The 16,940-nt window shown below is 40.6% G+C and overlaps 1 protein-coding gene across 1 annotated transcript; it reads left to right on the top strand.

The window, feature by feature from the left end:
* Positions 1 to 10,743: 10,743 nt before the first annotated feature.
* LOC149034343 (uncharacterized) lies at positions 10,744 to 11,088 on the top strand. Its single transcript, XM_089194848.1, has one exon. It carries the CDS (start codon positions 10,744 to 10,746, stop codon positions 11,086 to 11,088), a length of 345 nt encoding a protein of 114 aa, XP_089050974.1.
* Positions 11,089 to 16,940: the final 5,852 nt, after the last annotated feature.

Below are 16,940 nucleotides of genomic sequence, written 5' to 3'. Positions count from 1 at the left end.
ATGTTGTCAACTGTGGGGGAACGTCCACGCCCGGGAGGGTCCAGCTCCGGACTGTGTTTCCGCTCAGGTCGAGACTCCTTTGGGTGGCGGGGACCCTTTTGAGGTGGGCCCAGTGGATCCAGATAGTGTTGGCTCTTCTGATTGAGCTGATAATTTAAGCAATGCATCTGGTAGTAATTGCAATGGTAATGTAAATAATGCTAGTAATATTGCTGCAATAAATATGTTAAGCAGCAACACATGTGATGCTTGTAATGCCTCATTAGATAACTTAAGCGATGACATAGGTAATTCTAGCTATGCTGTGGTAATTATGCCAAATAATCAAAGTGTGGAAATTGGTGAATTAGTTAATAGTGTAAATGACAGTTCAACCGTTGGCGATAATGATCGTGCTCTTGGGGACCCCTGGCCCCCTGACATTGAGATGTCCTATGCCTTAGCCTACAGAAACGGCCCTCCGAGGTGCTTTCAGATGATCTGCTCAGTTCTGGGTCCGAGTCATTGGTGTCACTGCCTTCCCCAGTCCCTAAAGTCCGTTAAAAGGAGGTTCAGCGCCTCTGATTTCAACGACTTCAACCAATCAAGATAGACTGTGTAAGTTTCCCAGTTTAAGTTTGTTTGCTAGATTGACTACCAAAGCAGTTCAACCATTTCAGCTACATTGTGGAGATTTCTAATGCATCCTGTGCGGTAATTCAGTTTAATTCGGCAATTCAGTTTAATTTTGCAGTTTATCAGATATATTGTGCAACTTGTGCAGTTTTACTGCTTTTGCCAGTTTGACTATTTAACCGGTGGAAGCATTTGAGCTGCATCGTACAGTTTCTGCAGTTGATCCAATTGAGCTAGTTATGCCTTTTGTCGAGCTAAATCATTAAAGCTAGTTTGACCATTTGATCTACTTGAACCAACTTAAATAGATAAAGGAAATGAACGTACTAGCGCACTAAACAAATAAAAAACGAGCCGCGATGAGTTGCCCGTACCAAGTACTACGGTTCTAACGTACTAAGCAAATAAACCTGCTGTGGTGAGTGTCTGTACCGAGCACTACGGTACTAACGTACCAGCGCACTAAACAAAGCAGGAAAATGCCGTGAGGAGTTGTCCTTATCGAGTACTACGGTACTAACGCAGTAACCAAATAAACATGCCGTGGTGAGTGTCTGTATGGAGTACTACGGTACTAACGTACTAGGGCACTAAACAAATGAAGAACAAGCTGTGATGAGCTGTCCGTACCAAGTACTACAGCACTAACGTATTAAGGCACTAAACAAATGAATAATAAGCCGTCATGAGTTGTCCGTATCAAGTACTACAGTACTTACGTACTAAGGCACTAAACAAATGAAGAACAAGCTGTGATGAGTTTTCTGTACCAAGTACTACACTATTAGTTTACTAGCACACTAGACAAATTAAGAACAAGCAGTGATGAGCTGTCCGTCCCGAGAACTACGGTACTAACGTACTAAGCAAATAAAGATGCCGTTGTTAGCGTCTGTACCGAGTACTACGATGCTAACGTACAAGGGCACTAAACAAATGTAGAACAGGCCGTGATGAGTTGTTCGCACTAAGTACAACAATACTAATGTACCAGCCCAATAAACAAAGGTAGAACAACCTGTGATGAGTTGTCTGTACCAAGTACTACAGTACTAACGTCCTAGCGCACAAAACAAATGAACAACAAGCCGTGAGGAGTTCTCCGTGTGGAGTACTACGGCGCTAACATACTAAGCAAATAAACATGTCATGGTGAGTGTCTGTATCGAGTACTACGTTACTAACGTACTAACGCGCTAAACGAATGAAGAACAAGCCGCGATGACTTTTCCGTGCCGAGTACTACGGGACTAACGTACTAAGGCACTAACAAGCCGTGATGAGTTTTCCGTACCAAGTACTTCAGTACTAACGTAGTAGCACGCTAAACAAATGAAGAAAAAAACCGCGATGAGTTGTCTATACCACGTACTACATTACTAACGTACTAGCCTACTAAACAAATGAAGAACAAGCCCTGATGAGTTGTCTGTACCCAGTACTACAGTAGGAATGTGCTAGCGCACTAAAGAAATGAAGAACAAGCCGTGATGATTTGTCCGTATCGAGTACTACAGTACTAACCTACTAAGCAAATAAACATGCCGTGGTTAGTGTTTGTACCGAGTACTACGGTACTAACGTACTAAGGCACTAAAAAAATGAAGAACCAGCCGTGATGAGTTGTCCTTACCATGTACATCAGTACAAGCGTAGTAGCGCACTAAACAAATAAAGAAAAGACCGCGAGGAGTTGTCTATACCAAGTACTACAGTACTAACGTACTTACCCACTAAACCAATTGAAAACCGAGCCGTGATGAGTTGTCTGTACCAAGTACTGCAGTAGTAGTGTACTGGCACACTAAACAAATGAAGAACAAGCCGTGAAGAGTTGTCCGTATCGAGTGCTACGGTACTAACGCACTAAGCAAATAAACGCCGTGGTGAGTGTCTGTATCGAGTACTACGGTACTAACGTACTAGGACACTAGACAAATGAGGAACAAACCCTGATGAGTTGTCCGTGCCAAGTACTACAATGCTAACGTACTAGCGCACTAAATAAATGAAGAACAAGCTGTGATGAGATGTCTGTACCAAGTACTACAGTACTAAAGAATTAGCGCACTAAACAAATGAAGAACAAGCCGTGATGAGTTGTCCGTATTGAGTACTACGGTGCTAACGTACTAAGCAAATGAACATGCCACGGAAAGTGTCTGTACCGAGTGCTACGTCACTTACGGACTAAGACACTAAAGGTAAGACGAAGAAGCCGTGATGTGTTGTCTGGGCCGAGTACTACGGTACTAGCGTACTAATTAAATAAACATGCCGTGGTGAGTGTCTGTGCCGAGTACTACGGTGGTAACGTACTAAGGCATTAGATGAGCCGTGATGAGTTTTCTGTACCAAGTACTTCAGTACTAACGTACTAGCGCCCTAAAAAAATGAAGAAAAAGCCGCGATGAGTTGAGTCTATGCCAAGTAATACACCTTCAACGTACTAGCCCACTAAACAGATGAAGAACAAGCCGTGATAAGTTGTCCGTCCCGAGTACTGCGGTACTAACGTACTAAGAAAATAAACATGCCGTTGTTAGCGTCTGTACCGAGTACTACGGTACTAACACACTAAACAAATAAACATGCCGGGGTGAGTGTGTTCGATACTTGTAGAGTACGAACTGATATTGCGATATGAAGTCCGGGTAAACGCTCTTGAAGCGTCTAATTCAACAAGTAGGTCGTCTCAGTTTGTGTAACAAAGAGCGATATGAGAAGTAGAACGCTATTCATTCCGGAATAAAAAAACTTTGGATGTAATATAATTACGAATGAAGCATCCGATGGGTTGTAGTATTAGCTTGGATTGGATAGAAAATAATCATGCATGATTTAATAGAAAAATTCAGCATAATATGTTATTGAAAACCCCCCCGCCTTTTGCCACCCTCACCCACCCACACACACACTCAGCCCGAACCCTATGCTACCGCATGCAATATCCTGTACAAAAAGTAAACTCCATTTTCCACCTGATAGGCAATCAGTAAACTTGGTACCTTTCGTGAAAAAACCTCATTATACGCCTCCAAGAACCCATTGAATGAGACCCAACAGTGGTTTCTATGAAAAAAGATGAGATCAAAGGATCTTAGTTTTTGCCTCAAATAATCATTTCAATCAAGTACATGAAACTGGTTACTCAAGTTTAGGGGAACGTGTATCTTCAATGGAACAACACTTACCCAGGGCTTGGTATCCACCTGTAGAAATCAAGATCCATATAGGACACGTTGCTTTCTCAGTGAAAGGCGACTGAATAGTTTTTGGATAAATATCCGTTCCACTTTCGTCAGTGAAGTACCCAATGTCATATGTAGTTTTACATTCCTGCACTCAAGAGTTATCCTACTCGTAGGAAAGGGCTCGTTGAACCACGAACAATTGCTTTTGTAGGGCTGTTGTGCATTTGAAGGCACTCTTCACATTTCGAACAAGAGTCCACTGGTGGAGTGATGGACTTGTTGAAATGACAGCCGTTATCGCAGGCAAGAGACCATAAAATGTCTCCTAGAGCGCTAGAGGAGGATGAAAGCAAAGGTTATTGGCAGAGCTAAATCCTAGTTTTTTACACTGATAAGTCTTCCAAGTTCTATCCAGTCTGACCAAAGTTCCAAATTTTTAGGTCTGGCGTACTTCAACAAGTCATGCGCAAGCTTGGAATCACACAGTAGAACACACTGTATAGGTCATCACTAAAGAACATGATGACTATCTACTCTTTTGAAACAGAGAAACCTTGAGACGAGGGTATTGTAACGTAGTCAGACAACACAACGATTTTGATTTAACCGTAAGTTGACCTTTTTTAAAAAAAAAAACCTAACATAACACCTGTGCATGCATCCGGGATATCAGCTGTCATTGTACTGTGTAAGCCCGTAGAGGCTATTGTGGCATCGTTATATCTTCCTTCCTTGAATAAACAGACGGCGCATGTGGAGGATTTGCAAAGAGTAGCTGATTCGGATCAATTGGTTATAATAGTCAGGTTAGCTCGTACCGTTCATTTGCACAAAGTAGCCATGTGTCGAAATGGTCAAATTATTACCAGAAATGACCAAATTAGCTATGGCTTTTCTAGACGTAGTGCACAGAGTAGCTTCATTGGATCAACTGGTTATAAGAGTCAAGTTAGCTCGCCAGATTCTTGTGAACAAAATGCACAAGGTAACTTGCCTTAACTGGTTAAAATCCTTCTAACTGACGTCAGTTTTAGCTTTATCTAGATGAAAACGCTTCTTGTTTGCCACTAGATCACACCGTTTTAAGCTTGATCGTACAAAAAAACTTGTTTTCACTTATTTGCGGCTAAATGATACCAGTTTTAGCTTTGTCTCACTGAGATTTAAGTTTTAAGCTTCCATGCATTTAAATTTGGTCTCTTGTGCTTGTTTTCCACTGAATTATCTTGTCTCTTGCTTTATCGCACCGGTAAAGATTTTCCGCTTGTTTGCAGCTAATCACGTGATTTGACCTAATCTCACTGTAAACAGGATTTTATCGCCTTTCTTAGTAAATTACGCTGTTTCAACCTTGATTGTATTGCAAACATGCCAATTCGCTTGTGACTAATTTTCACTGATTAAGCTTTAAGGCACGGAGAACAGTTTTCGATTGTTTGCTGAATGTTTTTTTTAGCTTTATCTCCTAGTGCTAAATATGTTTTAGGTATTTTGCGGCTAATTTACAGAGTACCAAACTGTTTATCTGCATTTATAGTAAAGCAAAAATTTTTCAAATTGGTTTTACTGGATAAGACGGTTAAACTAGCTAAAACTGTTCGTGGAAATAAATGTAAAAGTAGCTTAATTAGTTCAACTCGTTAGATTGGTCAAAAAAAGCAAAAACATCTGGCCAAAATGCACAAAGCAGCTGAGTTGTTTAAACTATTTGAATTGCTCAAATAAGCTCACAGGATACATTTGGACGAGGGGCACTTACTAAATGAGTCGGTTCAAGTGGTTAGGAAGATCAACCTAGCTGTCACAGTCGAAGTGGACAAAATACACGAATTGGCCGAAACGCTTGAACTCGTTATATGGCCAGAATCGCTGAAAATGTTTCAAATGAACAGAACCGTTGAAATAAACAAAAACCAACTTAAACAATTGAACTCGTTAAAATGGTCAAACTAACTTGAATAATTCGACTGGCTAAAATAATCGCTGAAATGCCTGAACTGGACAAAATGCACCAAACTAGGGGAATTAGTTTTATTAGTTAAAATGCTTAGACTAGCAAAGGGAATTAACCTACATAAAACTGCACAAACTAGCTAATTAAGTTCAACTAGTTAAAATGTGACCCTCTACGGGGCTTCAGAAAACTAGGTAAACGCGCACACATTGCACGCTATAACACGCTCACACGCTAATGGCATGACGCACCTACGGTGCAGATATGCGCTTGAAAACAATTGATTTTAGATAGCGTGTTGTAGCCATAGGTTGTTTCTGGCTGACACGGTAGAGGCTTGCTTCTAGAACACGCTAGATTTGTTTGTTAAGGTGCTAGCTTATTTTGTACAATCCAGCTTACCCTGTTATTTGCGTTTGTCAGCTTCTTAATAAATTATTGTGAGAATGGTGTTTGTATAGTATACTTCTTACGGAATATAAGCGAAATCTGGTAGTTGTTATAAAAAAGGAAACATTCACGGAAAATCACAGCTCTTTCCCTCAGGATTTTTTATTTTATTTTATTTTTACAAGGAATTCAGTGAGCACGACGTGTTTCATAAGTTCCAGAGGAGCTCAGTTTGAGCACGTGCATTACTTCTATTAAACAATCTTTATCTTGCAAAATAGAAATCCTTATCGCTTTACGAAGTTAACGAGCCGAATCTTTGTGAATCCTTTGGCAACAGATATCCGGCTCAATGTCCCCACCCTAGTTAGCCGGCGCAAAACGAGTGTTTCTCAGCGAAGCCGCATATTATTTACTGTATGCAGATCTTGGCATTTTAGGAGCTCTTAGTCTTTAGCACTAAACCTTGCCAAGCGCAAGTTCAACGCAAACATACTTAAACTTAAAATTGTCAAAAGTATTAACGAGTCTCTTAGTTCGCAAACTGAGAAAACTTTAAAGTTTCAAACTCCTCTGGACCTTGTGCGTCTAGCCATCTGCTTTGGTTTCCCTAGTTACGTCATTTACGCCAGAAAACATTTGCACCCACAAAGGAACAAACAAACGCTTCGTAATACTTCATTATCAAGTTTCAAAATGCAATTTCAAAGTCGTGAATTCTCATACTTCCTGAACTGCGAAAAAGTATCTCTAGAAGACTATTTTAGCGCCAGAGCAGCAGAGGAGGAAGATGATCAACTGTACGACTACAGTTAAGACAGTAGCAGTGAAACTGATCAGGAAATTGACTCTGATGTTAACTTTGACTTTTTGGAGTGTGATTTATATGAGCGATAAAAAGTGCAGGCATTTCCGGCAAAAACATCTGGATGTGCTCATCGAAATAACGGAGATCCAAGAAGCTCTGCCACTAAAATTTAAGACATCGTCGATTGCCGAAACAAGTGTGCGGAATGTTCCTCTACTGAACTCGATCTGGTAATTTTGGATGTAATCCACAGTGCCATCAGCTGTGACCACGTCAGTTACTTATGAAGAGCTGAAAAAACGAGGAAGTTAACAAGGATGTCTTTCTATTTCCACAGCCACTGAATCTGCATGAAAACTCGGAGGAAGAAAAATTTTTGTTTGTTTGTTACTAAAGTGGGCTGCTTTAAGCTTTATCTAAAAAGAAAATCACCAATTTTTCCCTCTCCTAAAATACGCTCGTTTTACCTTTATCGAGCCTTAAGCAAATTTTACTTTGTTTGCCGCCAAATAGCGCTCTTTCCAGCGTCATTTCACCGAAAAAAGGTTTTCTGCTACTTTGCAGCGAAACACCTTAATATTTCTCTGATATCCTGAAACGTTTTTTCTTTTTTTTAGGTAAATAACGCTCTTTTCAAGGTCAGTTTTTTAAGAAAAACGTTTTCGCCTTTTTGTAACTAAACTGCGCTTTTTTCAGTTTTATCGCACCGAATACATGTTTTGCTTTGTTTTTTTCTAACAAAATGGGGTTGTTATTACTGTTATTTTGCCTTGTTTGCCGAAGACCGCCGCCGCCTGGTTAGCTCAGTTGGTAGAGCGCCAGTCTGCTGTGCGGGAGGTCGAGGGTTCGAGCCCCAGACCGGACCAACACTCAGGGTCTTAAAATAACTGAGGAGAATGTGCTGCCTTTGTAATTGTACCAGCAAATGGTGAGACATTCAAGTCTTCTCGGATAAGGACTATAAACCGTAGGCCCTGTCTCCTGCATCTTCAGTGTTACATGGTCAGCAGGGGACGTTAAAGAACCCACACACTTGTCGAAAAGAGTAGGGGACGTAGTTCCCGGTGTGGTGGTCTATCTGATGTTTCATTGTACATTTCATGCATGGGCTGGGTGGGTGAGTGAGATCAAATATGGACTGATAGCGGCAGCCAGAGGCGCCTTTACAAGCTGACGTTCGATCTTACTCAATTAGAATTGTAAACCGCCTTGAGACAGTATGTGATATGTGCGGTATATAAATACACATTCATTCATTCAAGAATTGCGCTGCTCTCAGCGTTATTGCACTGAAAAAAATGATTTCTGCCAGATTGCAGCAAGTCTGCCGGACTTTAACTTGGTGTCACTCAAAACGATGTTTTTACTTATTTTTTGTAAAGTACGCTGTTCTGGGCTTTGTCTTTTTGAGAGCGTTTTTGCTTTTTTTAACTGAACTATACTTTTTTATCAGGTTTATTGCGTCGAAAACCCACTCTCGTTTCTTTGCGGGAAAATTGCGCTCATTCACAGTTATTGGATAGAAAAAAAAAAAAGGTTTTCTCCTTTTTTGTTCCTTAATTACACTGTTTTAAGCGTTTCTGCAGCAGAAAAAGGTGTTTTGCCCGTTTGCAGAAGGTCACGCTCATTTTAGCTTTACTTCACTCGAAACGATGTTAAGTCCAAATTAAGCTCTTTTTTAATGCACCGAAAGCATGTTTGGTTTGCTCTGCACTCAATTTTGTTGTTTGAAGCATTTTGCACCAGAAACATGTTTTTTTACCTTTGCAACGACAACTGGGCTGTTTTTCGCTTTTTTGAATTTGAGCAACGCTTTCTGCAGTCTTACAGCACCGGAGTCAGTTTTTGCTTGTTTCCAGTTGAAAAACATTTTTTCAACTTTATCTCCTTACAAACAACATGTTTTTAACTACTTTGCGGCTATTTTTCTTTGTTCCGAGAGTACAGGACGAATTTGCTGAATTGAATTAAATGGATGAAATAGTGACACTACCCACAGCGCTTCGTGGCAACAAATACGGTAGACGTAGACGTAGACTGGCGGAAGGTAAAGACCGTCAAATATCAATTCCGTATGATTTTTTGGGTTTAAGGTAAAATTTATCTTGTTTTCTAATTTCGATCAAAGCTCTCCTTGTTTTATCATGGCAGATCGCGAAAAAAGAAAAAGGGCAAACGAGGAACAACAGAAGTATTCCGAAGTGCAACGGGAAATTGTCCCAGCTTCGATCTCTTTGAGAGGAAAGTAAGCTAATATGATATTTTCAATCGTAGGCTGTACAGTCGTTTCAGAACGTTCAGTTGTCTTCCCAGTAGAAAGCCTAATCATGCGTATAAGCAGACAGTTTAATCAAGGATCGTAACTAGGATTCATGGTTTATTGAGACTGTTTTCAAAAAAACGTGCGAGAATTCTGCTCTCTTGAAAGTACAAAAATTGCTAGAGTATAGTAGGACAATGTAGAATATTGTCGTTTTCAAAAGATAGAAATTCAAGTATTTATCAATTTGAAAGTTTTTGTGGGAGTCGTAAACTCCACCTAGTGCGTGCAACAGCTTTAAGAACATGTGCACTAGGGAGCCTTAGTTCTGATTTTTCCTCCTCAGATGTCCTAGTACTAGCCCTAACAGAAACAGCTGATTTGGTGACTCGACAAATTATATGTCAAGTACTCTTGCTGGATTCACCAACAAAGGTTTTCATCTGCTCAAACAAGAAGAACCTTCGGTTTTCCATTGTTGAAACACAGAAAGAGGAAATGAGTGGTCATCTAAACTTGCTAGCTAATTTATTGGAAGAACATGGTTCTGACATGCCAAAGACGATAATATTTTGTAACACTTTAGGTAGGAGCCATAGCTATTTATTCAGTGAACTTTTGCATAAAGTTGGAAAAAGTGCCTATTTCCAAGAACTTCTACAGATAAAAAAGACCTACTGATTGAAGTTTTTCATTCCCTGTCTTAGAAGCAAAACAAAGACAAAATATTTCAATCTCTCAGAGAGGATGACCAGAAAAGAATTATAATTACAATTACTGCTCTCAATATGGGTGTTGACTTCCCTGATATTGGATATGTTGTTAACTGGGGACAAGCAAGAACATTACTTGATCAACATCAACAGACTGGACGTGCTGGAAGAGATGGGAAGCAGTCACATGTTGTTACCGTATATCATGGACAGCAACTTGCTCATTGTGATGATGATGCTAATGCAAGAGATTTTTAATGACATTCCCAATTTGGATTCAGTCTTTCACTGCTGTTAATTGATTATCAATATGACGATGGCGATGAGTCTCTAGAACTTATATTTCAAGGCCTCGATTCAGACGGTGAATCATCGGTTGATGACGACGAACTTTATTATTTACAAGACTATAAACAATATGTACGCTATTCACGTGTTATGGCATTTTGCCAGAGAAATCGCTCTTTTCAAAAGTCAGTCATTTTATAAACACATGTAATTTTTAAAAGAAAGACGGATCCTGGCGTTAGACAAGCCTGTACAACAACAGAAGGCTGGCGTTAGACAAGCCTGTACGGTGTCGGCGATGCTCTTCAACCATGACCATTGACTGGGTAATGAGGTGCACAACAGAAGATCAGTCACGGGGCATCAGAAGGACTGTCTTCTCTACGCTGGAGGACCTAGATTTTGCAGTTGATCTAGCTTTAGTCTCCCATGCTCACCAACACGTGCAGAAGAAGACGACCCGAGTCAACACTTACGCACAGTAGGTTGGCCTGAAGATTAGCCAAAAGAAGATAGAAGTGATGCTGCTGAACGTGTCCAACCCTAAACCAGGTCAAGTGAACGGAGAAGATTTGCCAACAACTGAAGAGTTCACTTACCTGGGCAGCACAGGAAGCCATGATGGAGGAGCATGGAGTGACATCAAGAACCGTCTCAACAATGCCAGAAACGCACTCAGAATGCTCAACAACGTGTGGAAGTCCTTTCAGTACAGCACCAAGATCAAGCTGAAGGTCTACAAAAGCTGTGTGATGTCCACCCTACTATACGGCACTGAATACTTGAGGATGACAAAGAGTGAACACCAAGATGTCAGTCTTCCACACAAAGAACCTCGGGGGAATCCTGCAAATGTTTTGGCCTGACACCCTCTCCCACCAACAGCTTCTCGCCCGCTGCAATCAAGAAAGCGTGGAGACCATCATCATGCGAAGGCGATGGAGATGGATTGGGTACGTCAGGAGGAGAGAGCAGGACAATATCACTCGCACAGCCCTTCATTGGACACCTGAAGGAAAGCAGAAGAGGGGAAGACCAAGAAACACCTGGCGCCGATCTGTGGAGGCAGGGCTCAAGACCATGGAACACACGAGGGACTCTATCTAGAAGATGGCCCAGAAGTGTCAGATGTGGCGATCCTTGGTAGCCACCCTACGTGCCACAGGGCATAATGGGCATGACTGACTGGTTTTACCACTTTACAAGTCCATTCAATTAAAATAGTCTGACTGTTTTTAATACTTCAAGAAACTCAGCTAGATTGTGCAGCTTGTGCCACTCATTCATTGAAGTTAATTTGACCATTAAAAATACTCCAACCGGTTCAAATAGATTGTGCAATTTTTGACTTGACCTTTTACTGTTAAGCAGTTGAAACCATTTCAGCTAGATTGTTCAGATTGTGCAGTTAAGCCAATTAAGCTTATTATGTATTTTTGTCCAATTGAACTACTTAGGCCTCTTTGATCACGTGAGTCACTTCCACCAATTAAAATAACTTTTGCAATTTATCCAGTTTATTTGTGTTCTAAGCAGTTGAAAAATTTAAGCTAGCTAAGTTTCTTGAAGAAATTGGAATTGTGAACTTTTTTGATTGATTCGACTTGTTAAAGAGTCAAACCATGGAAGACGGTTAAACAACTGGACAGATTGCATCATTTTTCTTAATTAGTTGAGGTAGTTGAAATGGTTCAACTGTACACCATGCATAACTAGCTTAAATGGTTCCATTGCGCAAACTGCACAATCTAGTCCAAGTGGTTAAACTAGCTAAGATAGTAGTATACGGTATATTCAGTAGATATCAATGATTTTCTCATGTTATTTTTGCGCGGTAATTTGGCGCTGGCTTTTTGATATAATATGTATCATTTCCTGGAATCCATGTGCCATGACAGTTCTTGGAAAATCTTTGATTTTTATCTAATGTATTGGTATACATGGATTATCGGCAAGTATATCCAGATGATAGTAGCTATCATAGTAGTAAAGATGGTGATTATGCATATGATAATCCAAACTATTATTCAGATAGCAATGACAGTTATGATAATAGCTTTAGTGATAGTGATATAGTGAACTGGATGATGATGCATATTACTTTGATGACTAGAGAATATTTGTACAAAATATTTATAGATAATATTTATTCAAAATATGCAAGATACTTTGACGATGGCAATATTTTAGAAGCAGAAAAGGAATTACATCATATCAAATAGAACTCAAGGAAACCAACGATAACCCCTGGTAATATTTTAACACATAATATCTATGTAATATTATAATATAAGGTATTGCAGTAAAATGATTTGTGATGAGTTGTATAAAGTAATATCTGACTTCTGTTGGAAAGAAATAAGGGAACGGATACTTGGACCATTTCAACCACTTCTACTTGCTACTTTGATAATTTTAACTACTTGAAACAATTCAGCTAGATTGTACAGTTTCTCTGCAGTTTCAAGAATTATGAGTTACTTTCACAATTTGAACGACTTCAACGAATTACGATAGATTCTGCAACTTTGTTCACTAGTTTGACCACCAAACAAGTGAAACAATTTCAACTACTTGGACCATTTCAACCACTTCGACAAATTTAGCTACATTGTGGAGATTTCTAGATTGAACCTATAAAGCTTTGTGCATCCTATGCAGTTAGACCACTTGAGCAAATTTGACAAGTTGAACTCCTTCAAAGAATCGAGAAAGATTTGGCATTTTTTGCTGTCAGATTAGCGGTCTTCGCTGGTTCGATGCTTTTGGCCAGTCGAATAGATTAAGCCAGTTAGACAATTTGAACTATTGGAACCAATTCAGCTTCATGGTGCAGTTGAAGACGTGTAGCTAGTTTGACCATTTGAGCTACCTCAAACAGTTAAGTATTCTGCAACTTGTGCAACTTGTACTACAGCAACGAAATCAGTGTAGGAACACTCATTGTCTTCGGCACCGCCAACCATTACATCCAAAGGTATCCTCATCTCTCTACCGAACATGAGCTCGGACGGGTTGTGCCCTGTGGAGGAATGAACACTACTGCGATAGGCCATCAGGCAAAAATCGAGGTGCTCATCCCGTGTAGCTGGATTATCTTCAACTCTAGCTTTCAACATGCTCCTTAAGGTTTTGTGCAGATTTGGCACATTTCCGAGAATGTTCTTGACTCGAAATTACGGCCTTGATAGCTATGAATGCTGTCAGGCACACACCAGATCTGCAGATCCAGTTCCTTACAAGCACCTTTGCAGAGGTTGTGGCACGCTGGTTGGACATTGCAAACACCTCAGCCCTGTTGGTAAGACTGACCAAGTACGTACCAAGTACAAAGTGGGTACCGACAATTTCTCACTTCACGTGGGGTTTCACCGATCGGAAGGTCTCTAGCAACAACCGTAACTTGGGATAATCCTGTTGGAGTACACGATGGACTATTCCCATGTTGTCGTCTAGGCCTTCTAGACAAGGCGTCTGCATTGTTGTGTAACCTCCCCGGGTGACGTGGTATCTCAGAATCATACTGTAAGCGCCCTAGCCAACAGGCCACTTGCCCTTGAGGCTCTTTAAAAGACATTAGCCAGACTAATGAGTGATTATCAGTCCTCAGGCGCAATTTTTTGTCCCACCAAGTAATAGCGAAAATGGTCCATATATCGAGTCCAGCAATAGTTCTTTTCCTGCTCATTCAAAGAACGACTCCCGTAAGCTATCACACGCTCAGTGTCATTGCGTTGCAATCGAGATAAAACGGCGCCAATGCCCAAGGGTTGGCTGGCATCTGTGTCAACTACGAATAATCCTGCATCAGCAGGACTAACTAAAATCTGGATATGCTGAGACGGGTGCAATGGTCAAGCGATGTTTCAGTTCATTGAAGGCACTTTCTTGTTCCATCTGCCGCTGGAAAGAAACACCCTTCTTCGACAATTCGTAGAGTGGTTCTGCCACGATCGAGAATCCAGAAATAAACCGCCTATAGTAATGGCAAGACCAATGAAGCTTTGGAGCTCTTTGATGTCTACTGGGGTTGGCCACGTTCTGACAGTCTGGACCTTGTCAGGGTCAGTTTTGATGCCATCTGAAGAGACAACATGCCCTGCGAACGAAACTTCTCTCTTTAGAAACCGACACTAACTTGGCTTCAGCTTAAGAGCAGCAGTTCGTATCCTGTCAAATAATAACCGTAGGCGATGCAGATGTTCCTCGAGGGAAGGGGCCCAAATAATAATATCATCCAAATACGCAAGACAGTGTGTCGAAGTCGGTTGACTGAGTGCTAGATTCATCAATCTGGTAAATCTAGCTGGTCCATTCGTGAGTCCAAAAGGCATAACCCTCCATTGGAATTGTCCACAATGGGTCGAGAATGCTGTTTTGGGTCTTTCCTCTTTTTTTTACTTGCATCTGCCGATACCCAGACGCCAAATACAGACAGGAGAACCATGGGCCACCACCCAGCGCTTCCAAGACATCATCGGTCCTTGATAACGGTATTGCATCTTTCTATGTACACAAATTCAGTTTGCGGTAATCAATGCACATACGGTAACTTCCATCATGTCTCCTTACCAAAACAACCGGACTGCTCCAGGGGCTCTGCAAATCTTCAACTCTACCATTCGCTAGCAGCTCGTCCAGCTGTTAATCTATGATCTCCCCCGGGTGCGGTAGTATGCGACGAGGAAGCTGCTTAATGGGAGCATGCTCACCACCAGTATTAATGTCGTGTTTCATAAGATCTAATCAAACCCAAACCCAAACCCAAACCCAAACCCTAACCCTAACCCTAACCGTAACCCTAACCCTAACCCTAACCCTAACCCTAACTATAACCCTAAGCAATTACACAAAAAAAAGTGTTTTCGCCTTTTGGTTTCCAAAATACGCTGCTTTCAGCTGTATCGCCCCAAAAACATGTTTCCAGCGTAACTGCATCGAAGAAACGTTTCTGCCTCTTTGCAGGTAGTCACCCTAAGTAGAACTTGATTTAACTAAACCAACGTTTTCGTTTGTTTTCGGCTAAGTTACCACTGTCCTCAGCATTATCTTTCTGCGAACGACGCTTTGTACTCTTTTGTAACTAGACTACGGTTTTTCACGGTTTATCGCAGCAAAGACATGTTGGTCTGTTGGCAACTAAATTAAACTGCTTTAAGCTTTATCTTACGGCAAAGTAGCGTTTTCCCTCTTTTAAATGCTAAAATACGCTGCTTTCAGCTTCATTGCACCATAAACATGTGTTCGCTTGTTTTCTGTAAAATTGCCCTGTTTCCAGCGTTATTGCAACGGGAAAAGATGTTTTGCAAGGCTGCAGCGAGTCACAGTGATTTTTACTTGATTTTACTTAAAACAACGTTTTTGCTTGTTTTTGGCAAGGTTCTGCTGTAATCAGCATTTTCTTTTTGAGCAGAACGTTTTCCTCTTTGTTCGTTACCAAACTACACTTTTGACGCTCTATATTACCGAAAGAATGTTTTGGTTTGTTGGCGACTAAATTAAGTTGCTTTGAGCCCTATGTCAGAAAACAAAGCGTTTTTCCCTTTCTGTGTTTAAAATACGCTGCGTGTAGCTTTATTGCAGGAGAAACACGTTTTGCTTTGTTTGCGGTAAAATTGGGCTGTTTCCAGTGTTATTGCACCGGAAAATGGTTGTCTGCCAGTTTGCAGCGAGTTACTTTGATTTTACTTGATTTTGCTCAAAACAACGTTTTTGTTTGTTCTTTGCTATGGTAAGCTGTTTTCAGCAATATGTTTCTGAGAGCAGGCTGTTCCTTTTTTTCCGAGTTAAACTTTTGCTTTTGACCCTTTATCATACGGAAAACATGTTTTGGTTTTTTGGCAACGAAATTGGAAGCTTCGAACTTTATGTCAGAAAAAGCAGCGATTTAGTTTTTTGCAAGAAAACACGCTGCCTCAAGCTTCATAATACCGAAAATATGTTTTGGTTAGTGGCACAAAAATTGGGTTCTTTGAGCTTTATATCGCAAAAAGCAGCGTTTTTGCTTTTTGTTTGCTAAAACACGTTGCACTCACACAACGGTCTGTTTGCCATAAAGTTGTGTTGTTTCCATGGTTATTGCACGGGAAAAAGGTTTTCTTCCAGTTTGCAGCGAGTCACCCTGCTGTTCTCTTGATTTTACCCAAAACCACGTTTTTTCTTGTGATGGGCTGAGTGACAACGGTTTTGCTAGTTTTTGGCTAGGTTACGTTGTTTTCAGCATCATCTTTGTGAGAAGAGTCTCAATAGCGTTTTTCTTTTTTAATTGCTAGAATACGCTGTTTTCAGCTTTATTGCACCAAAAACATGTTCTTGCTTTGGTTACCGTCAAATTGGGCTTTTTCCAGCGTAATTGCACCGGTAAATGGATTTCTTTTCCAGTTTTTTGCGAGTGACGCTGATTTTTACTTTAGGGTACTCAGAACAACGTTTTGACCTGTTTTAGTTTAGTTACCCTGTTTTCAGCATTATCTTTCTGAGAGCAACCATTTTCTCGGTTTTGTAGGTAACCTACACTTTTAACTTTTTATCTTACCGAAAACATGTTTTGGTTTAGTTGCAGCTAAATTGGAAGCTTCCAGCTTTATGTCAGAAAAAGCAGCCATTAGTGTTTCCTTGGAAAACACGCTGCTTTGAGTTTTATAGCACCGAAAATATCTTTTGGTTAGTTGGCAACGAAATTGAGCTTCTTTGAGCTTTATATCGCAAAAACCAGCGT

The sequence above is a fragment of the Pocillopora damicornis genome, chromosome 14, assembly GCF_964200805.1.
Source record: "Pocillopora damicornis chromosome 14, jaPocDami1.2, whole genome shotgun sequence".
Lineage (NCBI taxonomy): Eukaryota > Metazoa > Cnidaria > Anthozoa > Scleractinia > Pocilloporidae > Pocillopora > Pocillopora damicornis.
Note: the sequence above shows the minus strand (reverse complement) of the source record. Positions and strands in the feature narration are given on the sequence as shown.

Excerpts from the sequence above, each read along its gene's own strand:
- LOC149034343 (XM_089194848.1), top strand. The coding sequence starts at position 10,744 with ATGCTGCTGAACGTGTCCAACCCTAAACCAGGTCAAGTGAACGGAGAA.